Below are 26937 nucleotides of genomic sequence, written 5' to 3' on the forward strand. Positions count from 1 at the left end.
TCCCGAGGGAGGTGGCGCCGAAGGGAGCATGGAAGGCATCTATAGCCGCCACGTAGCCCCTCAACGTAGAGTGTGCATTACCGGCCGAGAGGCGGGCTTGCAAAAAGTCCAGCACTGAGCCTACTGGGCAGTGAACTGGGTCAATGTGGTGTTGCGTGCACCAAAGGACAAACATATTCCACTTCCCGGTGTATAACTTCCTCGTCGAGGGAGCTCTGGATTGGAGTATGGTCTCAACAACCTCGGTTGAGAGACCTGAAGCTAAGAGATGTGCCCCCTCAGGGGCCACACCCTCAGCTTCCACAACTCCGGGCGGGGGTGAAAGATCGTGCCGCCCGCTTGTGAGAGAAGGTCCCTCCTGACAGGAATTTCCCACGGGGGGCCGTCTAGGAGGGAGACTATGTCCGAGAACCAAGCTCGACCTGGCCAGAATGGGGCCACTAGTAGAAGGCGAATTCCATTCCGGCGTACTCTTTCCAGAACTCCCGGGAGCAGAGCGATCGGGGGAAAGGCGTACAGGCGGAGCCTCGGCCACGCCTGTACCATAGCATCCAGCCCCAGAGGAGCTGGATGAGTCAGAGAGAACCAAAGGGGACAGTGTGTTGTCTCCTGGCTCGCAAATAGATCTACTTGGGCTCTGCCAAACTTGTTCCAAATGGCCTCCACCACCTCTGGGTGGAGTCTCCATCCCCCGGGCCTCAGCCCCTGCCTCGACAGGGCGTCTGCTCCCAAATTGAGATGCCCAGGAATGTACATTGCTCTTAACGAGAGAAGCTTTCCCTGGGACCACATGAGGATCTGGTGTGCCAGCTTGTTCAAGGGGCGCGACCGCAGACCTCCTTGGTGGTTGATGTAAGCGACCACCGATGTGTTGTCGGTGCGTACCAACACATGGTGATCTTTGATGTCTGGGAGGAAGTGTCTCAAAGCTAGAAACACTGCCTGCATCTCCAGGCGATTGATATGCCACGACAGTTGGCGTGCGCTCCACAGACCTTGGGCCGAGCGGCCACTCATGACCGCTCCCCAGCCGGTGAGGGAGGCGTCTGTAGTTAGTGTCAGACGCTGACATGGAGCTCCCAACACCGGGCCCTGAGACAGGAACCAAGGTTTCTTCCATATGTCTAAGGCACGAAGGCAGCGCCGCGTGACCTTGATCATACGGAACGGGTTGCCCCTCGGGGAAAACCCTTTGGTCCTGAGCCACCACTGTAAAGGCCTCATGTACAGCAGGCCAAGAGGTATAACGTTGGACGCTGCTGCCATGAGACCTAGCAGAACTTGGAACTGCTTCACAGTGAGTGAGTGGCCTAGTCTGACTCTCGCGACTGCGTTGAGGACTGACTGTACCCGTGCGGGAGACATTTGTGCCCGCATCGTGGTCGAATCCCAAACTACTCCTAGATAGGTGGTTCTCTGAGATGGAGAAAGAACGCTTTTCTTGGAGTTCAGCCTTAACCCTAGAACTTCCATGTGGGCGAGAACGACATCTCGATGTCGAACCGCTACTTCTCTCGACTGTGCCAGGATGAGCCAGTCGTCTATATAATTCAGTATGCGGATGCCCTGGAGTCGCAACGGAGCCAGTGCCGCATCTACACACTTGGTAAAAGTTCTGGGTGAGAGTGCTAGACCGAACGGAAGAACCCTGTACTGGTATGCTTTGCCCCCAAAAGCAAAGCTGAGGAACCTCCTGTGCTGAGGAAGGATGGAGATATGGAAGTATGCGTCCTTGAGATCTATTGTGACAAACCAGTCCTCGGACCTGATTTGTGACACGACCTGCTTGACAGTGAGCATTCTGAACTTGAGCCTCAGTACTGTACGATTGAGCAGCCTGAGGTCTAAAATCGGACGCAAACCTCCATCCTTCTTCGGAACAATGAAGTAACGGCTGTAAAACCCGGACTCTCTGAGATCTGGAGGGACCACCTCGATGGCCCCTTTCTTTAGAAGAGTGTCTACTTCTTGTTCTAAAACCAGAGCCTGCTGTGGGGCCACCGTAGTGGCTAGAACCCCTTGGAAAGGTGGCGGGGAGCCGCCAAACTGAATTCTGTATCCTTTCTCTACTGTTCGCAGGACCCATTGAGATACATTTGGCAGAAGTTTCCACGCTGCTAAATGATTTACTAAGGGAATCAGCCTCTCGAGGCTGACCTCTGGTGGTCTTAGAGATGATGAGCCCCTCTGCACCGCGGTACAGACGGGTGGAAGTAGGGGCTGCTGAGGGACCGCTGCGCCCTGAAGCACCAGAGGTGGCAGGGTTGGCAGACCGGCCTCTCGAGAGCACTGGGGGGAGGATATTCCCCCAGGGGGGCTTGCTCTCATCGGCCCTGGGCCATAGGCGTCAGGGCTTCTTCGAGGACCTCTTTGCCTGAAGGACGGCCCTCAAGTCGGCCTTCGGCTTAGAGGCCCCCGACCTGGAGCGCCTGAGGGTCTCTCCCTGATCACCTTGGGGAGGAGCACGCCTCGCGACGCTCCGCTTCTGTTGGTCGCGGTACGAGGAGCGGGTACTCGGATGGGGCTGCTCCCGTCCAGCAGCCCCAGAGCCTGAGCGGCGAGGAAGAAATCTCTGGAACGCCGCCGCTTGTTGCCGTGACTGTTGGAACCTGTCGACGACAGTCGCAACTGCATCGCCGAACAGGCCGGCAGGGACAAGCGGGGCGTCTAGCAGGTAAGCCCTATCACGGTCTCTCATATCGGATAGGGTTAGCCAGAGATGTCTCTCTGCGGCCACCATAGCTGCCATGGACCGCCCAATGACACGGGCGGTTTCCTTGGTGGCGCGCAGAGCGAGGTCAGCGGTGCGGCGGAGCTCACTCACGTCGACCGCTGCCCCGTCCTCACCCTCATCAAGCTCTTGCAGCAGGTCGGCTTGATATGCTTGGAGCACGCCCATAGTGTGTAGACATGCTGCAGCCTGACCTGCTGCCGAGTACCCTTTCCCCAGCAAGGACGAGGTGGTTCTGAGTGCCTTACTGGGGAGTGCCGAGGCCTTCAGGGACGATGCCGTGCTAGGGGATAAATAACTGGAGAGCGTCTGCTCAACCTGCGGCATCGTCCCGTAACCGTGCTCACGAGCCCCCGCCACATTAGAATAGATGGCAGCGGTGGGGGAGTGAACACGGGTGGAGAATGGTTTTGACCACGATCTCGACACCTCAGTGTGGAGATCGGGAAAAAATGGAAGGCCTCGGCGTGGAGGTGTGCTTTTAGATGACAGGAATCTTTCATCTAGCTTAGATCTCGTATGTGCTTGCACTTTAGTCACAACGTCTGGCCATTCAATGTTAAGCTTGGCGACAGCACGTGTGATCACCTCCACTAACTCCTCGTACTCGACAGGCTGGGTGGGCGTGGGACCAGCCTCCTCGACCATCTCCGCGTCCTCCTCCTCAGAAGAAGACAAACGGAGGGTCGAGTGCTCCTCCTGGAGGGAAGAAGCCGCAGAGCGGGCTTCCACACCAGAGAGGGGCAGTGATCTAGCAGAGGAGGATGGAGAAAGGGGTTCACCCGTCTCCAAACTCGATACTAGATCCAACTGCGAACCCCACGAATGCAGACGCCGCTCTGCCTCGGCAGCAGCGGGGCCTGATCCGCGGGGAACGCTAGCGAGGGCTCCTTCCTCAAAAAGAGCCCTCCGGGAGCGAAGCGTGCGGAGAGGAAGCCGCAAACAATGCACACAGTCAGCCTCCTCGAAGGCTGACTGGGCATGCTTCGCCCCCAAGCAAGATACACAGAGCGTGTGTGTGTCCTCAGCCGTGATGTATCTGAGGCATGGAGGAACACAACGCCTAAAACTCTTGCTTTTATCGCCCATATTTCTTTTTTTTTTTTTTTGCTTTCCTATCTATCTCAGTACTCAAAATAAAGTAGAGCAAACTGGCTCTGAAAAACAGCACTGAGAGGACAAACACATTCAACACAGAGCGCGACTGAAAGGCAGAAGCTGCCGGCTGCATTCACCGCATGTGCTTTATAGTTTCCTGGTTCATGACGTCACCCCGCCCGTGACGTCACAGCGCGTTTTCCTATTGGACTGATTAGACACGTGTTTCAGAGCGTGGTCACGCTGGGGGCGTTCCCAAAGCGTGGTGACGCAGCTCGACGTTCCCGAAGGGGAACAACCTTGCTTTAATATGAGATATTATTAAGTGTTGCCTTTGATAAAACAAGGTCTTTTTCATCATTAATTTTTTTTTTAAATCCATTTTATAGCATATGAATGAATAAACCCTTCTCTGTGGACACACAGTTTTAGATGTAGTGAGAAGACAATAAGTGTCATAGATTTCACATAATAATGAGCAAATGAAATTGAAGGGGATAATTGTGTTAAATACATTCTATTATTAATCCCCATAGCATTTACAATTGAAAATATGTTTTATTTTTTAAACTAATAGTAGTTATAATTGGTGGACATGTTTTGTCCCATGTCTCAAGAATGACTGCCTGCAATGTTTTTAAATTAGTAACATAGGTTTGAATTCATCTAGCAACTAGGGTTCATGAAAGGTTCAAATCACATTTTCTGCATTCACCGAAGCAAAAGTAATTTATTTTTCCCAATATCAAAATGCAAATTACACAGGTTTTGAAGGACTTAAGTGTAAGCAAATGTTGACAAAATTTTTATTTTAACCAGTTTTTGTTGTGCAAGATAAAGTTCTAAAGTTCTAAAGACTAATCTAGTAAAACTGCTAATCTTTAATGTCCTTTTCTTTATTCCAGACCAGCAGTATTCCCCCTGGTCACCATCCCGAGATTTCAATGAGGATAGTAGCCTCGCTCCACCCAGGAACATGAAGGGCTTATCAGGTGGTCGTGCACCGCACCAGATTCCCACACTGCCCCCGTGTGGACTGGCGGAGTGCGAGCATCTCCATGACCTGCACGGCATGCATGTGTCCGATCTGCGCCACTCCTACCTGCTCAGCCCCACGGAGACCTGCGCCATGGACTTCCATCACCGTCTTTCCCCCCGCAGCTCCATTCACTCCGACTGCATGATCATGTCACCCGTGGCGCTAACTTCCACTACCCCTGCCGACCATGTCTCCAGCAGCACCTTTCCCAGAATGCACTACACTTCACAGTATTACGATCCAGCTGCCCGGGAAGACTGTGCAGCCATCACCACTTCAGCCACATCCGCCGCCATCGCTGCTGCAACATCTGCCTCTCACCACGGCAGCAGCAAAAGCAACCGCATCCCTGCAAACCTGCTGGACCAGTTCGAAAAACAGCTTCCGCTTCATCGCGACGGCTTCCACACACTCCAGTACCAACGCACATCTGCCGCCACTGGTGGGGAGCAGCGCAGTGAGAGCCCAGGTCGCATCCGACACCTGGTGCACTCCGTCCAGAAGCTCTTTACCAAGTCCCACTCACTGGAGGGATCGTCCAAAATGAATGGCACCAAAGGAGATAGTGGAGGTGGGGGAAGCCATCACCATCACCACGGCAGTCATCACTCATCCAAGCACGGCAGCAAGCGCAGTAAAAGCAAGGAGCGCAGGCACCGGTCAGGGACGGGGGGCTGGTGGAGCTCGGACGACAACCTAGACAGCGACAGCACCTATCGCACGGCCAGCGCCTTAAGCCGCCACCATCATGAGCACGTCGGCCACAGTTTCCCAGAATCCATGCACACTCACTTTGGAGACCACTCACTCAAAACCTCCAAAAGCAACAATGACGTCAAGTGTTCGGCCTGTGAGGGTCTGTCCATGGCACCTGAGGGAAAGTTCATGAAGAGGAGTTCCTGGTCAACACTCACTGTCAGCCAGGCCAAAGAGGCCTACCGAAAGTCCTCCCTAAACCTAGAGAAGCCCATGATGCATCAGGACTTTAAACCATCATTCCGGTCCTCACACTACCTACAGGTGAGTTATGGCTTTCTTAAACATATCCACTTCCATCCTTAAGAAGATGATATGATGGTGCACCAAATGCCTTTCAGAAATTAACCAGCAGTTCTATGATGAGGACTGTTGATTCTTGTTATGTGACAGTCTCCTCATGAAGGAAAGGTATTTGTGTTGCATGTGTTCAATGTGTATCTACTTTGACCTTGGTGTACATTTTGACAGAACTTTTCCTTAAACTTTGAATAATTAACAAATATGTGCATTTTATTGATATTTCATTTCCTGTAGCTCGGGGGTGTCTAGACTCATTCACGGAGGGCCACTGTTCTTCAAAGAACTTTATCTTCAACTTGCCTCAACACATCTGACTGGAAGTTTGTAGTATGCCTAGTAACGCCTTGATTAGTTGGTTTAGATGTGTTAAATTGGGGTTGGAGCTAAACTCTGCAGAACAGTTGCCCTCCAGGACTGAGTTTGGATACCCTGGAGGTCCGGTGTCCTGCAGAGTTTAGCTCCAACTAGCCTCAACACACCTGCCGGGAAGTTTCTAGTATGCTTAGTAAGGTCTTGATTAGGTTTGAGTGTGTTTAATTGGTGTTGGAGCTAAGCTCTGCAGAAAACTGGCCCTCCAGGGGTCACGGTCATGATTTCAATTTCCAGGAAAGGCAGGAACCGATAAAAACCTATCCCGATATCCAAGTATATTTAACTATAGGCAGGGCTAACCATAAGCCCAAAACATACTTTATGCAAGTATCTAAACACTGCAATTTAGTTGCAGTTTAGCATTGTCACAAGGGTATAACTGGTTAGTGTAAATGAGTGTAATGGCGCTTTTCCACTACACAGTACCGGCTCGCCTCGGCTCGGCTCTGTTTGGTTTTCCACTGTGTAAAAGTTGTACCTGTACCGGCTTCCAGGTACTTTTTTTCGTACCACCTCCGGCGAGGTTCCAAGCGAGCTGAGGCGATACTAAAATGTGACGTGAAAACACAGCAGACTGCTGATTGGTCAGAGAGAATCGTCACTATTCACTGCGTCATCATTGCACGCGCCAGCAATAGTATCCAGAATAACCCCGCCATTTTTAAAAAGTTTGGCCAGAGATTGCGTGACATATCCATTCCATTACATATTATGGCAACTCGGAAGAATACGCCGTGGTCAAACGAGGAGGTGCAGACAGCGGGTGTGTGTCGCGTAGAAGATTACATCACAGCAGTTTCTTGCAGCATCGCTATGACAACCAGGTACTATTGTGGAGGTACAGGTACAACTTTTACACAGTGGAAAACCAAACAGAGCCGAGTCGAGTCGAGCCGAGGCGAGCTGGTACTGTGTAGTGGAAAAGCGCCTTTAATGACTTCTTTTAGAGTCACTTTTCTCTATTAGGTGAACCACTCTCATGGTAGAGCAAGAGTTTGATGAGAATCTTGCTAGGCAAGTTAGGTAAAGTCAATATGTTTATGGCTAATTTCCTGAATAACAACATATTTGGTTTAATGGCACATGCATTTGAAACTCTATTGAGTACTGTGGTTTGTTACCAAACATTTCGCTTAAACCCAAGAAAGGGTGATTCATGAACTCGAGAATAACAGTGACTTCCAGTCATGATGGTGCCCTTGAGCAAAGGACATTATCCCAGGTTACTCCGGGGGATTGTTTCAGTAATAAAAGTTGTCTTTGGATAGAATACACATGAACATTTAACGTATACCGGCCCCTTAAATGATAAATGTACTGCTTTTGAGTGTCTCTATGGAAAAACTGTCTGTTTGGTCCGCTTTCTTTTACTCCAACAGATGTGTGTGGGGCAAAATGCAATTGAATCCAGTAATTGATTATTTAGTGTTATTGTTTAAGGCCTGTGGGAACCATTGATGCCTAAGAATGGGGGATCAATACAAACAGGATCCATGATGTAGTGTAGGACTGTGCAGTTAAAGCATGTGGTAGTGAGAAACCTTTATATCAAGGGTCACCAAACTTGATCCTGGAGGGCCGGTGTCCTGCAGAGTTTAGCTCCAACTTGCCTCAACACAGCTGCCTGGAAGTTTCAAGTATACCTATTAAGACCTTGATTAGCTGGTTCAGGTGTGTTTGATTAGGGTTGGAGCTAAACTCTGTAGGGACACCGGCCCTCCAGGACCGAGTGTGGTGACCCCTGCTTTATATGATAGATGGGTAGATGTTTAAAGAATGTTTAATCAAATAAATGCTCTGATGTGCAACATTTTATAAATTTTATTTTGTGTAGTAATATTTTGCCAGAGGAAATAATTAACTGCATTGGCTTATACGTTTTTCTTATACGTTTTTTTTTTTGTTTGTTTGTTTTTGTTTTGCCGTTAAGTGTCAGAAGTGAGACTTTTATGCTTATAGTGCCTGAGCTTTTATTTTGACAGTGCTGAGAATGCTAGCATAGTTACCAGTCAAAAAATCCGTACCAGTCCAACACTCATTTCACTAATATATCGGTCAAATTATATCTGAATTAAATCAGTTCTCATACTGGAATGTAAGATCAATTTGAGTGGATTTCATTGTGGTGTATATTATTTCACACATTGTGTATTGTTGCATACTGCCTCTGATTTTCATTCTAAATTATGGCATGAGGCACACATAGGTCATGCTGACTGCTACAGAGTTGTTCAACTAATCATTTTCTGACATCTAACTGACATCTTCCTCCTTGAAGGTTAATTATGGCATAAGTACCAGTGGTCTCCTTGTACTGAGAAGTTGAGGACTACTTTGTACAAATCATCCTCACATACAGCATCGTCATGTTTGCACAGAAAAAAAAAAAATGAGGCCTGTCCTGTTGTTGACCTTATTAGAGGCTGTCAGTGCTCGAGAGAGATGACAGCCTGGCTGAGTTGTAAGTGACATTAAACTAGATACACTCGCTAATTAACCATTTAGGAATAACCGTGAACTTCAAATTTGATTTCATTATAAGTCAGCTGTGTTCCAGTGTGTTTATCCATCCAGATGTGTCTTGGACATACATGGTTAGTAGTGGTTTAATGGGTAAACCTGTAAAGGTTAGGCTTTGTGGGAAATTGTATTAAGCTGATGAGAAAGAAAAGTCCAGGCAAGCTGTCTCAGATGTTTCTTCTAAATCTAGCCTCAAAGGGTGTATACATATAGACATACAGTATTTGACAATAGTTGGCGGATAGTATTATACCATTTTAACATAAACTAATAAACTTAATGTGATTCATATTTGTCACAAGGGCCGTTTCCTCCGAGGAGGCAAGGGAGGTAGTGGCCCACAATGCACCGCAAAAACGAGTGTACAACCGATGTACACTCAACGGCTAGAGATAACTCATAATGCACTGTGAGAGTCATGCGACGATTTTGGAAACAGCCTGAGAATGAATAAGGACAAGTCATGTGAGAGTCATCGTGATATGATAACTGTATATGACTGGTTATAAGTGGCTGTGATTGGTTTATGTGATACATTTCGCCTCTTGTGTTCGTGCATGTCCTGTGTTCATGAATCAGTCTGAATGAACAATATAATGGCATTAAAGAGAAGACTAATTAAAAAAAATAAGTTAACAAATCACACCATTAGATATAACCACTTTGTTTCATCAAAATAAGACTTAAAACGGCCTGAAAACTTTGGTGAAATTTAAAGTAAATCTCTGTGACTGTGACAAACATTACCAGTTTTGATGACTGATGATTCAAAAATAGTTGAAAAAAAGTTAACTTAAAAGTTAAAAGTTAAAGTTAACTATTAAAAAGAATACCTTAACATAAGTTCACAAATAAAATATAGGGTACAACGGGCTAAAGATGCCTTGGGGTAAAGGGCACCCTTGATATTACCACTAGATGGCTTCCGCTTTTTTAAATGTTAGCTCCAAGTTGATTCTGTACTTATTTAATTTTATATTTGATGTTTTTTAATATGTTGTAGATTTAAATATTCATCGCTTGTTGAATAGATTTTGAGACAAAGGTCTTCCTAATATTTTTTTTTTTTGTTTTGTTTTGTTTAAGATAAGTAACCATTTTTAAATAAAAATATGGTATTTGGCGTAAAAAGCGCCCTTGATGTTGAGACTAAAAAGGCACTTGAAAATTAACATGATTATTGATAGATGGCTGACTTTTCCATTTGTTTACATGACATGGTTTGATTCAGATGGTAAACATCATATATTATGTTTGGTGTCTGTCTTAGACATAATCACCCTGTTTAGAATGAAATCATATAATATAATAAAATATAATTTGTTGTTACTACTGTAAATCTATATTAAATTATTATGGGATCTCCTTTAATACCTTCAGGATCTTTACTTTTTTAAATGATTTTATCTCTGTATTTTAAAATGTTAAAAAAGCAGAAAACAATACAAACTTTGCTAAAGTAATTGTTTTGAACAAGTAATAACTTAGACATCATAAAAACAACAACAACAACAACATTATTTTATCTAAAGTATTTGTATCAATACTGTGTGCCTTTTGCCCAATGCTGGTAAGCCTTTTACATAAAATCTGTTGTTCCATAAATGTTCAATACAAACATTTTTTTTCCCCTGCAATCATACACTGTGGGTGGAGTGAAAAGTACATTTTCCTTAAGGTGTGCCTTTAGCCCTGTTGTACCCTATTGTTTAAATGGTTACAGCCTTGAGTTGTTATTTTGAAATAGCCTAAATGTAAACTGCTTAAAAACACCACCTTAATGAAATCCGGACCTGGCTTTAATAAATCGAAAATTGATTACATTGTTGATGTAAAAATATAAAAATGGAATAGAATTTATCTCTGCACTCAATCATGCATAGTTCTTTATTATCTAATATGAACTATTTGGGCCTAAATATTTTTGAGTGTAATTTGGTCTTTGAAGCACTAAGCCTACTGTTTGATTTTATTGATTTGCATATTTTGGTATCTTGGCAAATCTGAATACAGTTTGGGACATAATTGCGATCTGTTTTCAAACTTGAGATTACCATATCCTTCCACTCAGCTGTCCTGAAAAGACCAGATTTGCATGAATTTCCATGCTGGTTTGCTGGTGGAGCAGCCCAGCCATTTTATTCACCACCAAAATGTAGCAAAAAGTCTTTTTTGGAGACGCTGATTTACTAAGTAAATCTGGGAAGGAGGAGTTCAAAGGTCTTCGGCTAAACAGCTCCCTGATTAGTCCGCTAGCTGTTAGCACAGCTCTGTAAAGTGGCGCTCATGCACTTGAAACTTTATTTTGCAGTATTTGAAGATCTTAACTCCCTTATCAACTCTAACCCCTGGAGACATTTCTATCTCCCAGCAAACAGAGTAAGCGAAAAGATTGAGCTCAATCTGAATTTGCAATGATAGCATGCAATCTCGCATTGAGTGGAAACGTCTAAAAGTATTCTGAAGTCATCGTTTCAACATCTGATGGTTTTATCTCATTTAGATTCCTCTAATCCTGCTCTTGAGTGGAGTTATATCTCTATCTGCACTTCCTCACTGTCAGTGAATAATGAATGTTCATTTACAGTATTTGAGTGTGCTGTCTTTAGTGCCTCCTTGTGGTAGAATAATGTACTGTTAACCCACTAACACTCATGTGGAAGAAGATGAGAAGAAATTTAATGATATAAATGTCCAGTCAGAGATGTTTCAATTTTTTCCTGTTTTGCCAGCTTTAAGATTGATTTGTGTGAAAATACAGAGAAGTACTGAGGAATAGATTTATGCTTTTGAAGATTCTGGAGATTTGGTAAATTGACTCATCAAAGTAGAAAGAATTGTCAATCTTAATTGTGAATCACATTTGAAATTCACTGATCAAAGGAAATGGATCAAAGGAGCACTTAAATTGTACTTGCAGGTTATACTATATTACTGCTGTATATTAATGAATTAAAAGACCATTTAAAGGGAGAGTTCACTAAAAAATCATTCTGTTGTGCACAGCAGAAAAAAGAAACTCTAAAAGGTTTGTAACAACTTGAGAGTGAGTAAATGATGACGGAAATTTCATTTTTGTCGATATATTTTAACATTTCAAAGACACCAGAAGTAAATATGAAATCACATAAAAAACTCTTATGTTTAATTGTGTTTAACATAAATTTTAAACTAATTTAATTGTAATTAACATACATTTAAGTGTTTGAAAACATTACATTAAATTTGTACTTCAGTATATTATTTCCCTAATGAGTACTATTTTTAAACATATGCTAAAGTATATTTATTATTCACAGGGGATGGTGACCCTGTGGATTACGGCTAATTTAACACATCCCCTTTCTTTGTAGTTCAGTGTTAAAAGTATAATGTTTCATGCTGACACTTTAAGCACTTAAAATGTAAAAGGCTCATATTATGAGGTATCAAATTTTCCTTCATCTTTTGAAATTAAAGAGCTTGATGTATTATGATAATATATTGGAACTGCTGGAACTAACCTGCAAAAATGACTAGGAACTTCACACACAGATGACACATCATTGTTCAAAAATGACTAGTAGGAGAGTAGGAAAAGGTGGGAAATGGTAAAGGTAAAAAAAAAGAAAGTTGTTAAAAAATTACTAATGTTATAAATTGAGTATAAAACATATGATATGAAACTGTTGAAAGTGAAATGAAGCATAGACTTATGAAAAGAGATATTATAAAACACAATTTGAGGTAGAACAAGGAACCTGTTGTCTGTTACGCTCTGCTGAGGAGATGAATTGCTACTTTTCTCATGATGCTGTCTAGACATTGTCTTTGATTTTATCACAGTGATGTGGTTCAGAAACCAGGTAAGACACAGAGAACATTAAACTACCATTGACTATGTCAGCTGAATTAGTCCCACTCAGTTTAAAGGAACATTCTGGGTTCAATATCAGTCGACTGCATTTGTGGCATTATGGTGATTACCACCGAAATTATTTTGACTCATCTGTTCAAACCTTTGATAGGGCCCTTGTTTTAAAACCACAAAAAAGGAGGTTACGGTGAGTCACTTACAATGCAAGTGAATAGTACCTATTCTTGAGGATTTAAGAGCAGAAATGTGTAACCTGTAATACAATTTAATGCAATCTTCTGTTAAAATGTCTGTATCATTTAATCTGTAAAGCTGTTTAAGTAATCATTTTAACAGTTGATTTAGGCCCCAATACACACAAGTTTTTTTTTTTTGTTTGTTTTTTTTTACATGTTGTTTGAACATTAATGTGTGTTGGCAGTTTGTGTACACAACCACCCTACAATGATAACAATCCACCCAGTGGTATTTTTTTCATCTTTAAAAGTAATATCCCCTTTTTAAAATCAGGTCATTGTCAGCTTCTTGTCGGTGTGACGACACCCCAACAGAGGCCGCTCCCACAATAGTTGATTGACGTGAGCGCCTTACCTTAGACCCGCCCTCACCGAGCTGAAACAGTCCGACTCTGATTGCCATTGTGTCAACTCAGGTGCAGGGATAGACAAGAATGTCTCTGATTAAGGGATTGAGGTGTTCTCTTGTTGGATGTAATAATAAACATAGTAGTTGTCATTTGCTCCTGACATCTGAGCCGCCGAAGACGCAGAGGATTAACGTTACTTTCATTTTTCCCTACATATGCATCTATGTTTGTGCGAATCATTCGTGATGCAGTTTCATCCACAGCAGAAGTGAGTATAAGGGGTTTTTATACATTTTTGCAAACGGCTTTTCTTAATAATGTGCTAGTTTGCAAGTTTCGCAGCTAAACACGGCTAAAGTAAACATTACGGCTCATCATCCCACAGCAGAGAAGGGCAGGATGAGCAGAGCTCATTAGCTATTAAAGGAACATGCAACAGAATAGCTCACTCTAAAAAGGGCTGATTTTGACAAGGTAAAATGAGTGCTTTTTACACTACCCTTAAGAAGATTTTAACCAAAGTATGTTATAGATGTCTCATTAAGACCCCAAAGAATCATATCAACTTGTGGAAAATGGGTATCTGATGACCCCTTTAAGTTTAAAGGAGAAGTTCACTTCCAGAACAAAAATTTACAGATAATTTACTCACCCCCTTCTCAAAGAAATTATTTATTTTTTTGGAAAACATTTCATATAGTGGACTTCTATGGTGCCTGTGAGCTTGAACTTCATTTCATGCTGCAGCTTCAAAAGGGCTCTAAACAATCTCAGCCAAAGAAAAAGGGTCTTATCTAGCAAAAATATTATTATTATTATTATTTTATTTACAATTTATATACTTTTTAACCTTAAATGCTCGTCTTGTCTAGTTCTGCGTGTACTCTGTGTATTCTGGTTCAAGAGAGTTGGGGTAGGTCGAAAAACTCCCATCTTATTTTCTCCTCCAACTTCAAAATCATCCTGCTCAGCTGCAGAAGTACTGACCCAGTGTTTACAAAGTGAACGTCAAAGAAGATCAAACACCATTTACAAAAAAAAGGTAAAACAGCGATGGCGATTTTAAGATTGGAGAAGAAAATGAGATGGGAGTTTTTCAACATACCCTAACTGTTTTTGAACCGGAATACACAAGATGAGCATTTGAGGTTAAAAAGTATATAAATTGTCGATTTTGGCTAGATAAGACCCTTCTTCCTCGGCTGGGATCGTTTTGAGCCCTTTGAAGCATTTTGGAAGTTCAAACTCGTGGCACCATAGAAGTCCACTTTATGTAGAGAAATCCTGAAATGTTTTCCTCAAAAAACATAATTTCTTTACGACTGAAGAAAGAAAGACATCTTGGATGACATGGGGGTGAGTAAATTATCTGTAATTTTTTTTTCTGCCAGTGAACTTCTCCTAAGACCACCATTAGTTAATCTTCTACTAGTCCTGTCAGATTTGTTTGGCAGATTCAGCATTATGATTGGCCAGATCACCTGTCAATCAAGCTCCCTGTGAAAGGTCAGTTGGAAATACTTTTGCTGCAATCATCACCATTATGTATTGAGTTTAACCTATGTGCCCTCAATATTCCTTTAAAAGTGGTCTGCCAGTGGGTTCAAAACTCTGATTTAGATTAAAAAGTGACCAAAATGTTCAAATGGATGACTTGTTTATTTCATAATTAATCTGTTTTAAGCAATATGACCCATTTAGGCCAATTTATGACCTGAATGTGAACATGATAGGTTAGCATTATAACATTGACAGACAACATGGAAGCACTGCCTCCCATCATGTGACGTCCATTTGTATTTTCTGGTTGCAGTGTTCACACTCATGCTGAAACACCTCCCTTTGACACTTTATCTTGTAGTGGAGCTGCTGGAAAATTAAGGAAAATTCACACATATTATTCAAACAACGCTTTGAGTTGCTTATTGGCTTACATCCAGAAAAAAAAAGAAATTGTAATGCACTTATAAAGGATGTAGGCGTATCTACCCACATTAATCCAGTCTGATGAAATGCTCTGTGCTCATATTACTTTTAAGTTATTTCATGCAGATATAGGCAGTATTTTTACGAATAATGTAAATTATTGCATAGGACCATGTGATGAGATGGAGCTCTACTGGAGATAGAGTCTTCTACTGCATATTGTAGGGATAAACGTGGGTAATCATGGCTAAATATTGTTGTAAGGCATGACAGTGGAGTTCACAGTATTCGTAAATGTAGAAAATAGGTTATTTGGCATCTATCCACTAGAACACGGTTTTCCAAATGGGGGTTCATGAGGGAACTGCAGAGGGTTCATGAGAATGTGAAATTTAAATATGTCAATTTAAGGCATAAATATTAGCAATGTCACTGAATAATAAAACAAATTTTTGAGGATTTGGAAGCAGAAATTTGAAGCTTATCAATTTGTAAAAGCACGTTTTGTAATTCATATGAACTCTTTTTCCTTTATCCAGTATGCACAATAATTTATACTCATAGTGTCATCTTGTTGCAGTGTTGTATTTGTGTCACTCTCTTGTCTTATGCAATAGGTTGTAATCTGCTTCATCTTGCTCAAAAATACAAACATAAGTATAATGTAATGACTGATGCGTTTGATGTCTTAACTGCAAGATGTCTCTACCAGTGATATGTTTACTTGGATACATGTTTGCATAAATATTTTGTATTTAATATGGTTTTGATTTCGCCTTATTAACACAGTATAGTACATAGAATACAGTTTGTGTGTTGCCATTGGCCCACCAGTTGGTCACATGGATTTTAACCCATTTTTGGTGTCTTGTTTTTAGAAAATGTAGTAAATAACAACGGCACAGCATTACATTAATATATGTATGTATGTATTCCTCGTTGAATGGCATTTTATGGAGTTCCTGCAATTGTTTCCCTCTTAATAAATTGCTCTGATTACCTCCGGTATAAACAATGACTATTTCTAATCTGAAGTCTTAGCTGCACTGTTACTTATGCATGCTGTTTTAATGTTTATTCATGTGTGGTTGCTATGGCTACATCCTACACAATTTTTTTTCGTTATCCCTTGAAAACAAAACTGGAGGTGTTAACAAATGCTGTGTTCAGATGTGAGAGATTTTTTTTAAGGTTAAGAGGTCTTGAGGTTGCCTGACCCATTTTTTTCTCACTGCAGATTTACTGCCAATAAGCTTGAGTACAGGGATTTTATTATAGCAGTGTTCTGCTAGGGAACTGTATATGGGCAGAATATGACATTTAGAAAGAGCCATGAGCTGCATTCATTTTGAAGCATATTTTAACCATTTTGAAGACTGTAGAAGTAGTTTAGTTTAGTTTAGTTTATTCTTTATTGTGTTCCTTAGGAAAAAATGGTCTTGAGCAACCTTGTATGGAGTAATTATAAAAATACATATAAAGATACTGTACAGTGAGGGTAAAAATTATTTGATCCCCTGCTGATTTTGTACGTTTGCCCACTGATAAAGAAATAATCAGTCTATAATTTTAATGGTAGGTTTATTTGAACAGTGAGAGACAAAATAACAACAACAACAACAACAAAAATAGAAAAATTATTAAACAGAAAAAGTTATAAATTAATTTGCATTTTTAAGAGTGAAACAAACTTAGCACTTAGTACTTGGCAATCACAGAGGTCAGACATTTCTTGTAGTTGGCCACCAGGTTTGCACACATCTCAGGAGGGATTTTGTCCCACTTCTCTTTGCAGATCGTCTCCAAGTCATTAAGGTTTCGAGGCTGAAGTTTGGCAACTCAAACCTTCATCTCCCTCCACAGATTTTCTTTGGAATTAAGGTCTGGAGACTGGCTAGGCCACTCCAGGACCTTAATTTGCTTCTTCTTAAGCTACTCTTTTGTTGCCTTGGCCATGTGTTGTGGGTCATTGTCATATTGGGATACCCATCCATGACCCATTTTCAATGCCCTGGCTGAGGGAAGGAGGTTCTTACCCAAGATTTGACAGTACATGGCCCCGTCCATCGTCCATTTGATGCAGTGCAGTAGATCTGTCCCCTTAGAAGAAAAACACCCCCAAAGCATAATGTTTCCAACTCCATGTTTGACGGTGGGGATGGTGTTCTTGGGGTCATAGGCAGCATTCTTCCTCCTCCAAACACGGCGAGTTGAGTTGATGCCAAAGAGATTGATTTTGGTCTCATCTAACCACAACACTTTCACCCAGTTGTCCTCTGAATCATTCAGATGTTCACTGGCAAACTTCAGATGGGCCTGTGCATGTTCTTTCTTGAGCAGGGGGACCATGCGGGTGCTGCAGCATTTCAGTCCTTCATTGTATAGTGTGTTACCAATTGTTTTCTTGGTGTCTATAATCCAAACTGCCTTGAGATCATTGACAAGATCCTCCTGTGTAGTTCTGGGGTTATTCCTTACTGTTCTCATGATCATTGAAACTCTGTGAGGTGAGATATTTCGTGGAGCCCCACATCAAGGGAGACTGACAGTTATTTTGTGTTTCTTCCATTTGCGAATGATCACACTAACTGTTGTCACCTTCTCATTAAGCTGCTTGGTGATGGTCTTGTAGCCCCTTCCAGCCTTGTGTAGGTCCTACAATCTTGTCCCTGACATCCTTGGACAGCTCTTTGGTCTTGGCCATGGTGGAGAGTTTGGAATCTGTTTGGAATTTGCTTTTGTGGACAGGTAACATACAGGTTCAAACAGTTCATACAGGTAACAAACTGAGATTAGGAGCACTCCCTTTAAGAGACTGCTCCTAATCTCAGTTTGTTACCTGTATAAAAGACATCTGGGACCCAGAAATCTTGCTGATTGATACGGGATCAAATACTTATTTCACTCATTGAAATGCAAATCAATTTATAACTTTTTTGGATTTTGTTTTTGTTGTTTTTCTATCACTGTTCAAATAAAGCCTCCATTAAAATTGACATATTATCTCACAATTCAGATTTTTTTTCTTTGTGAAATATACATTTGCAATTGTGAGTTATAAAGTCAGAATTCCATGACATAAACTCACAATTCTAAGAAATACCGTCAGAATCTCAAGACATAAACTCACAATTCTAAGAAATACCGTCAGAATCTCAAGACATAAACTCACAATTGTAAGAAAATATAAGGAATCTTTTTTTTCTCCTCAGAATTGGAATTAGAACTTGCAATTGCGAGTTTATATCTCACAAATCTGAAAAAAAGATGTCAGAATTGCAAAAAAGTCAGAACTGCGAGATTTAAACAGAAATGTCAGAATTGGAAGAAAAAAAGTCAGAATTTGTGTGATAAAATTGCCAGAAAAGTCTTTAATTCTGACTTTATTTCTCTCAATGAATAATTCTGATTTATTGCGAGTTTATATCTCACAATTCTGAGAGAAAAGTCACTGTTGCGAGATTTAAACTCACACTTATGAATAAAAGTTAGATTTGAGAGATATTAACTCACAACTGTAAGAAAATATAAGGTGTCTTTTTTCTTCTCAGAATTGGATTTTTTAACTTGCATTTGCAAGTTTGACGGTGCATTACAAATGGGATATATTGCCCTCTAAAGGGCACTTCAGAGTGAAAACAATCATGGCCGCCATATTTAAGGGACGTTCCAAACCGAAGTGCTCAAAAATGGCCCTTCAAGAAACAGTTGTATGATCCCATACACCCTTCAACCCTTCAAAGCTCTCACTCCTGAGGGTAAACCCTTTGAAGGGATTAGGGTATAGGGATGAACCCTTCTGAATGGAATGAAGGTTATATCTCACAATTCTGAGAAAAGAAGTCAGAATTGAGAAAAAAAAGTTAGAACTGCGAGATATAGACTCTTACAAATTGTTTATATCTTGCAGTTCTGACTTCATATCTATTAGAATTCCCGCAATTCTGACTTTATAGACTTTATAAACTGACTTTATATTCAGTTCACAATAAAGTATATATTAAGTCCTCTTTTCGTTATGCTAAAGTGTAGATCATTTGGTATCAAATAATGGAACCACACATTGATGTAGCAATGTTTTGGCATCTGATGGCTGTAAATTACAAATATAAATGCCAACAAAAACTTGTTTTTTTAAGTGAATTCTGTTGTATGTGACACTCTCATAAAGAACCACATGTTGTAGATAGAAATGGATTAACCACTTAGATAAGTGACAACCCTCTGCAGTGTGTATGTGCTATTGCTAAAATTAATAAAATTACATCGCAACTCCAGAATCCCTCTATGAATTAACTGCCTTCCGAAAGCCTGAGATTCATCAGAGGCAAATGTTCTTTTACTGACATCACCCTGAGAAACAATTACCACCCTAATAGTGCTTTAGTGTATTTGAGAGTAGCTTATAGTCATCTATATCACTTTATATTCTCTTTGAACCTACATTATACAACTGGTCTAAACCCAGTCAGTTAACTGATTTAACCTGATTGCTAATTGACCGCAACACAAAACAAACATATTATTTCTTTTATAATATGTACAGTCATGTTATATTAAAATGTTAGTTAAAAAAATAAGTAAGTGAGTCTACATAATTATTGTCTAGAGACTACAAGATAAGCTTGTATGGGATCCAGGTTTTCTGTGGGAATCTGATCTAGCTTTGGGTCCAAATCTCTCTGACTCAGCTCTTCATGTCCTCTTGTTAATTGGTCTCTGTTTTTGGAGGGCTATGAATGCCACTTAAAAGATAAAATTACTCAATTATCAAAGTATTGTTTTTTTTTCTTTTTTTTTTTTTTACATTTTTATACTTGCCAATATTAAAGCCACTGGGAGATCCTGGAATTCCTGACTAATTATGACAGGTATATTGGCAGAAAGTTAGCTGCAGCTGGTAGGTTTAACAAACAGCTTGATGTGATGTGTGATGAAAGGTGCAGTATGCGAGAACAGGCTTTGATGTGGTGTGTTTGTATCCCTGCAGGTGCCTCAGGATGAGTGGGGGGGTTATCCAGGGATTGAGAAGGAGGAGGAAATCCCGTGTCGCCGGATGCGTAGCAGTAGTTACGTCAAAGCCATGGGAGATGATGATAGTGGTGAGTCTGATACCAGCCCCAAGACGTCACCTCAGAAGACTGTGCGGTCCGATGCCCTTGTCCTCAAATCAGTCTTGCAGAGGCCACATATAGACACCCAAAGGTAAGTCTCTACAGATCTTTATTCTTCTCATTGTCATCGCTGAGTTGCACACAAACTGTATGCCTGTTGTTTATCCTTCTGCCTTATTAAAATGTTTCTTCTCAATTTAAAAGCTTGAGCTGTTTCCAGGGTGTTTGCAGAAACGCTCGTTAGAATCAGCTGGTTTTCTCTAGTTTTGAAGTGTAGATTCTGCGGTGTTTGAGTGGCTCAGTACTTCACAGCATAGCTGAGGACAATATTGATATGCAGAGAAATTGTGTGCTGTATATTCACTTATTAGTCTTATCTTGTGTGCTTTAGAACGTATGCAGTGCAGTCAACAGCTTATGAGGCCTGGTCACTGGGGTGTGAAAACTTATTGTAGGAGTGTAAATAGTGTAAAAGAGAAATTATGTTTGGTTAAAAGTGATATTCACTCTTAAAAATAAAGACTCCAAAGGGGTGTTTTTGCAGTGAAGCCATAGAAGAACCATTTTTGGTTTCCCAAAGAACCTTTCATTGGACAGTTCTTAAAAGAACCATTTTGAAGAACATTTTAAAAATCTAAAGAACCTTTTTCGACTATAAAGAACCTTTTCTGCATTTGAAAGTTTTCATGGCTGTTCAAGGTTCTTCGTGGAACCATCGATGCCAGTAAAGAACCTTTATTTTAAAGAGTGTATAAGCATGAAACCAAAAACATTTGCATATTTAACAACTTGGTCTCATTGTATACACATAGATATTAGTATGTAACGTTTACAAGCACAAGACATACATTTTTGTATGTTTTTATTGATGCTGAAGTATACAATTTGGACGTATTACAATGTTTAAAAATTGCTACGTATTTTCAGCTAAAAAAGTAAAATATTTACGAATCTTTTTTTATCATCAAGATATTTATATCAATGCATTTTTATTAGGGCTGCCCTTGACTAAAGATTTTTCTGGTTGACTAGTCGCTCATTGTAAGCATTAGTCGCTTAGTAGCACGTTTATTAATAAACCATATAAATCATAATAATGAGCCTTTAATTGCCTACATAACCTAATAAGTGATTAAGCGCATACAAACAACAGCTTGCCACGGCAGACCGGCAGATATAATAATCATCAATGTGTCAGGGAAAAACAGCAAGACTGCATTAATGTTTTAATAATTCATTGATAAACTAGTGCTTTCTTTGTTTTCGACTTAAAAAGAGATGAAGTCTGCGATAGTGACTGTATGCATGTTTCAAATCGATTACATAATCTGAAAATATTTGTTTTCTATTTGAATTGGTTCATTTAAAATTATACATTTCACTCTCTATAGATATATTTTTCATGTCTGTAAGGCAAGTATACACAGAGTTTTGAAGTTTTGCGCTCAAGTTCACAGAGACCGAGACGGTAGAAAGTGCATCATGTTTTCTTTCATTATTTTACAAAAATGCAACGTTTCGTTGGTATTGTGTGTGCACACATTTACAGTCTTGTTTAAAGGGTTAGTTCACCCAAAAATTAAACTTTGCCCATTATTTACTCATCCTCCAGGCATCCTAGGTGTATATGACTTCCTTCTTTCAGATGAATCCAATCGGAGTTATATTAAAAATTATCCTTGAATTTTAGAGCTTTAGAATGGCATGTGCGGGTGTTTTTCTTCATCAGTCCAAAACAAGTCCAATAAAGTGCATCCTTCTATAATAAAAAGTCCCTCATACAGCTCCGGGGGGTGAATAAAGGTCTCCTGTAGTGAATCAATGCATTTTTGTAAGAAAAATATCCATATTTAAAATGTAATAATCACTTTAATCTAGCTTGTGCCAACTGGTTGTACGTCGGTGGTGCACATGCGCCATTAAGAAGTGACAAATGTGAAACACACATGGAGAAATCATTCACCCGGAATGCCTCCTGTGTACGACCAGTTGGCACAAGCTAGATTAAAGAGATTATTACGTTTCAAATATTAATATTTTTCTTACAACAACGCATCAATTTGCAGAAGGCCTTTACACCTAGGATACCTGGAGGGTATTTTTTGGTTAACTATCCTTTTAACATGTATTTGTATTTTATACTAAGTAAATGAGTAAACTTCATTTAATAATGCATTTAAAAAACAATGCTATTGATGTGACAGCTGCATATGATAAAAAGTTAATCTAATCTTCCTCATAAAGTAACTACGATGCACAAACCTGTTTAATCACAAATTTTCTTGAAGTTCTGAAATTCTGTATTCAACTGATCTATTTTAAATAATTCCTGTTTATCAAACAATTCTTAAAATAGTATACAGTCATATTATACAGTATATGTATTTATCTTTTCACTGTTACTCTATATACATATGCAAATGTAACTGAGTAATAGTAAAATAACTCAGTTTCAACAGTACTCGAGTAAAGTGCAAATTATAGAAAAATAGTGGAATAATTAAATAGAGTTACTAAAGTACTTTACATCCCTGTATGGCCAAACAAGTATATGACTATTAAATTGAATATGAGTGATTTGTCATTCACTGTGGTGTGTGATTATACGTGAGGTTAGTTCTTCACTTTATCTGAACAATATATTGTGTATGATGTTTGTACCTCAGGTATAGTTAAACCATAGAAATGTTTGTGGTTCTGGTGGATTAGTTTGGTCTCTGGATGGTTTGGAATATGATGTGAAATTTTTATTGATGGGATTTTTTTTAACAAATAGTTGAATCCTGAATCCTAGAAATTATTTAATTCTCGAAGGCATATACAAGAGCTATATCTAAAATGTATATGCATGCATTGTAGTAGAATAGTAAGGAATTCATTCCTTGTTTAGATTTTTTTGTTTTAAAATCTGTAGTGACACCAGTAACTCATACGGAGGGGGAAGTGAAGCAAAACAACATCTTGTCCAGGTTTTCCAGAGAGCTTTGTAGACTCTAAGCAACTGTCATTCACAGATCTGTCAGTTCTGCTCTGTCTGTCTCCTGTCCAAATATACACCAGTCTACAAAAGAGACAGTGATCACCACCATTGAGGAAACTTCTCAAGCTAGCTACTCATGCAGTTGAAGTACAATTAATCTACAGGCATTCTTTTAAAAATGAGTTAGTTACACCAAATACTGTGAACAAAGAATACACTGAAGACTTAAACAGCTATATCTGTCTTGATATTTACCTCAGTGTCTAAGTTCTAACTACTAAATATCTCAATAAAATAATTAAATGTAATCAGAATGTATGTTTAAATGTATTTTTTTTATACCGTAGCTGCAGCTGGGGGAAAAAAACACTCAGAACGTTTTAACAACTCTCTGGCAACCACCCAAAAGCAACACCAACATCAAACAACAACATCTCTGGGTTTTTCAGAGAGCTTCACAGAGCAGCTGTCATTGACAGCTTTGCTATTAAAATATACATCAGCCATGATTCTGGGAATTTTAAAACTAGAAAAGTGACGTAACTCACTCATGCTATCTCAGTATTTATGAACGAAAGCATTCTTTGAGAATCAAAATTGAAATAAGTAAAAAAAGCATTACTGCTGACAGCAGTGGTGCAGATGTTGGTGTTGGGTTTGTAGATTTGGCCCATACAGGTGTGTTCCAGGAGCTGGAGATCGTAATAAATCACCATGGTGCCCTTCTTGAAAGATGCTTAACCTACATTGCCCCAGAGATTGCTCTTATAATAAGTGCACTATGAGATGTTATGGGCAAAAGACGTCACTAAATAACAATAGGAACACTTAATTAAAACATCCCAGGGCTTAACTACCATCCGACTCATGTCTTATAATGCAATTGCTGGGATGAAATTCTCTGTAGTCTGCAGCAGAATATTAGATTTTGATGCTAGGAGCATCTCAAATGTTACAGAGCAAAATATGTTGCCATCCACATAAGAATATTAAGAACAGCGTGATCAGATCAGAGTTTTGAAAGTTTTTGAGAGTTAATGAAAGTCATTTTACTTTTGTCTCCCTGGTTTTATAAACAGTGACAATAAAAGAGGCCTGCATTTTTGAGTGTAGCATATTTAGGGGTCCAAGCGCATAGCACTGAAACCCTATTGTAATTGTTAGAATGGTCTCCACGTAAAAACTGATGTGCAGACCAAACCGTAAGTTGTAGAGAAACATGAAGGGGTTGAAGTACTCACTCCACCTACAGTGTGACCAAGGCTTGCCTCAATCGGCTTGACGGGGGCGCTACAGCGATCAAAAGTATGAAAATGCTCTTAACTCTTAAACCGTCAGTCGCAGACTGCGTCTTATGTCGTTGGGACCTTTGACTCATGCTGCATTTTTTGAATAACTGGCTTCTGCGAACTAGTCCTAGGTTTTTTGCCTGATCGGAACTAAACCAGGGCCACTTTTAGTAAAATGCCTATAACTCCTGAACTGAATGAGATATCTCCACCAAACTCAAATATGCTATAAAGAACATAAAAATGGCTATAACTGTGGAACCATTTGTCTTATAAACATAAAAAATGGTGTACATGGTCTTGGTCCGAAGTGCCACAAGTGTCTACAAGGGCATTTGCGTATCTCAAAAAACAAGGCCGCATTGCCAAAAAACATTGGCTGACAAAGTTTGAACACCTGTTAGACAAGGTTAACTGAGGCTGATCGGAATGAAACTTGGTAATGTTCAATCTCAATCACAGCCCTGCAACATTGGCAAGTAAAATAGTAAAACTGAAATGTGCAGACATAGTAAGTAATAAGGTCTTTATTAATTAGTAATTAAGTTTTAAGTAATGTGGAAAAAGTTTTTGGCAATTGACTACTTCAAGTAACTTTCCCAATGCTGTTCTATAGTGTGAAGTTGTGTTGAGACATTGTCCAGACAGTTGTTTTATTTGCTGTCAAACTGATGATAAGAAGGGCATCTGTTTGGGTGCCAGGTGACATTGCTGAAAATGGAAAACAACATCAGGCACAAGGTGTCTACGTTGCTCCAGAGACAGCATCAAACTGTGTATTTCCCAAAATAGTTGCTATGTGTGTCACTTTGGTGCCTACAAATCCTGCACACTCAGAAACCCCTGAGCTGGGTTCATATATCTTCTGATGACACAGTAAAATACATTTATTTTCACATTTATGTTCTGAGTGAGCATTTTCTGACCAAGGAAATGTAACAGTTACCATGTCAGTTAGCCACTCTGACTTACCCAGAATTCTATGCAATTTCTCATTTTGAAATATATGCTGACTAATATTTGATTGGATAAACTTAGAGTAAACTAATCTTTCTTTTAATATTTGGTGGTAATAGGTTGTTTTTAAGAAATATGTAACAAATATCTCACATGTTGTTCCAAACATGTTTTTATATACTGTAAAACATAACTCAAGAAATTATTGTTCTATATTATGTGGAAAATGACAAAACTACCAACATTTTGAGATTTCATTTCTCTCCATTTCTAACCTCGATATTCATTAGGGGAGATCATTTAAATCGTTAGCAATATTAGTTTAGTTATGTCTCATTGAGCAGATGTTTTACATCCATGCAGTCCTAAAATAACCTGGTGTCTTGCTCAAGGCCAACAGGAAAAGAGGATCTCAGTAACTTTCCAGTTCATAGGCTGCACTAACCCTAGGATTAACCATTGACATGTTATAGACTCTGTCAGGTCTGTCAGCCGTAGCTCCTCAATTTATCATTCAGGTACTTGAGAGTAAGGCATCAACATTATGTTACTTTCTATTTTTCAGTAATTTCAGTCTAATTAATCAGCTAACAACTAGGGAATTAATGTCTATTATTACAGATAATTACAGACTTAAATCACAGCTTCTGTTTTATTACATTCTCGCACTGTACTGTGATCTCCATTGCTTTCAATTACATTAATAAAATAGTACATACAGCCACATGATTTCATTCAATGCATTTTTATTATTTAAATAATTTCCAAGGCCTACATTTAAAACGATAACCATATTAGTCTATATTGAACATTATACATACAATTTCTAAACCTACATGTCCGGTTTTCATCTCTGGGTCTTTCCTTCATGAGTAGTTCAAAGTAATTTTCTAAATGTCTGATATGTCAGAATAACTAATGTGATAAGTAGACTGATTTTTGACTCTTGGTTAATGTAGTTAAATTGGGTTGTATTATGATTATGATTATGATGGCTGAGATGAGTTTGCGTAATACAGGAAACACTGTGACCATCAAGTTTATAAAAATCCTTCATTGATTAAAGGATAGGGGGCTCACAGGCATATATTCCCAGTCAGGATGTTTTATAAAAAAGGTACATCTTGGCTGGTGTGTGTGATGATAAAATAGGGTAGACAGAGTTTGAGAATATGTGCCTATGTCTTTTGGATTATGTACATTTTAAACATGAAATTTGCATGAACTATTTTGATAAGCATTTAAAAGTTGATTTCCCTCAAAAGTTTGAGCATTCCAGAGAGCCAGGCACAGAAGTATTGACTGAATCAGTGATGTTAGTTTGGGAATCAATGATATCTGTTTGTACATCCAATGGCAGACAGAGGAAAACATGTTGAAACAGTCACTATTTTTATAACTATGTTTGGT

The 26937-nt window shown here is 39.9% G+C and overlaps 1 protein-coding gene across 2 annotated transcripts in view; it reads left to right on the plus strand.

The window, feature by feature from the left end:
- Window positions 1-4790: 4790 nt before the first annotated feature.
- dlgap2b (discs, large (Drosophila) homolog-associated protein 2b) overlaps window positions 4791-26937 on the plus strand; it is an 85791-nt gene continuing 63644 nt past the window's right edge. The window contains exons 1-2 of one of the 2 annotated variants that reach the window (XM_073816437.1): window positions 4791-5888; window positions 20178-20392. In XM_073816437.1, the coding sequence (XP_073672538.1) occupies window positions 4806-5888; window positions 20178-20392 (1298 nt within the window). In that variant the 5' untranslated portion in view covers window positions 4791-4805. The remainder of the gene's footprint in view (window positions 5889-20177; window positions 20393-26937) is intronic. The other variant, XM_073816436.1, reaches the window with a different exon arrangement.

The sequence above is a fragment of the Garra rufa genome, chromosome 13 (genome assembly GCF_049309525.1).
Source record: "Garra rufa chromosome 13, GarRuf1.0, whole genome shotgun sequence".
Lineage (NCBI taxonomy): Eukaryota > Metazoa > Chordata > Actinopteri > Cypriniformes > Cyprinidae > Garra > Garra rufa.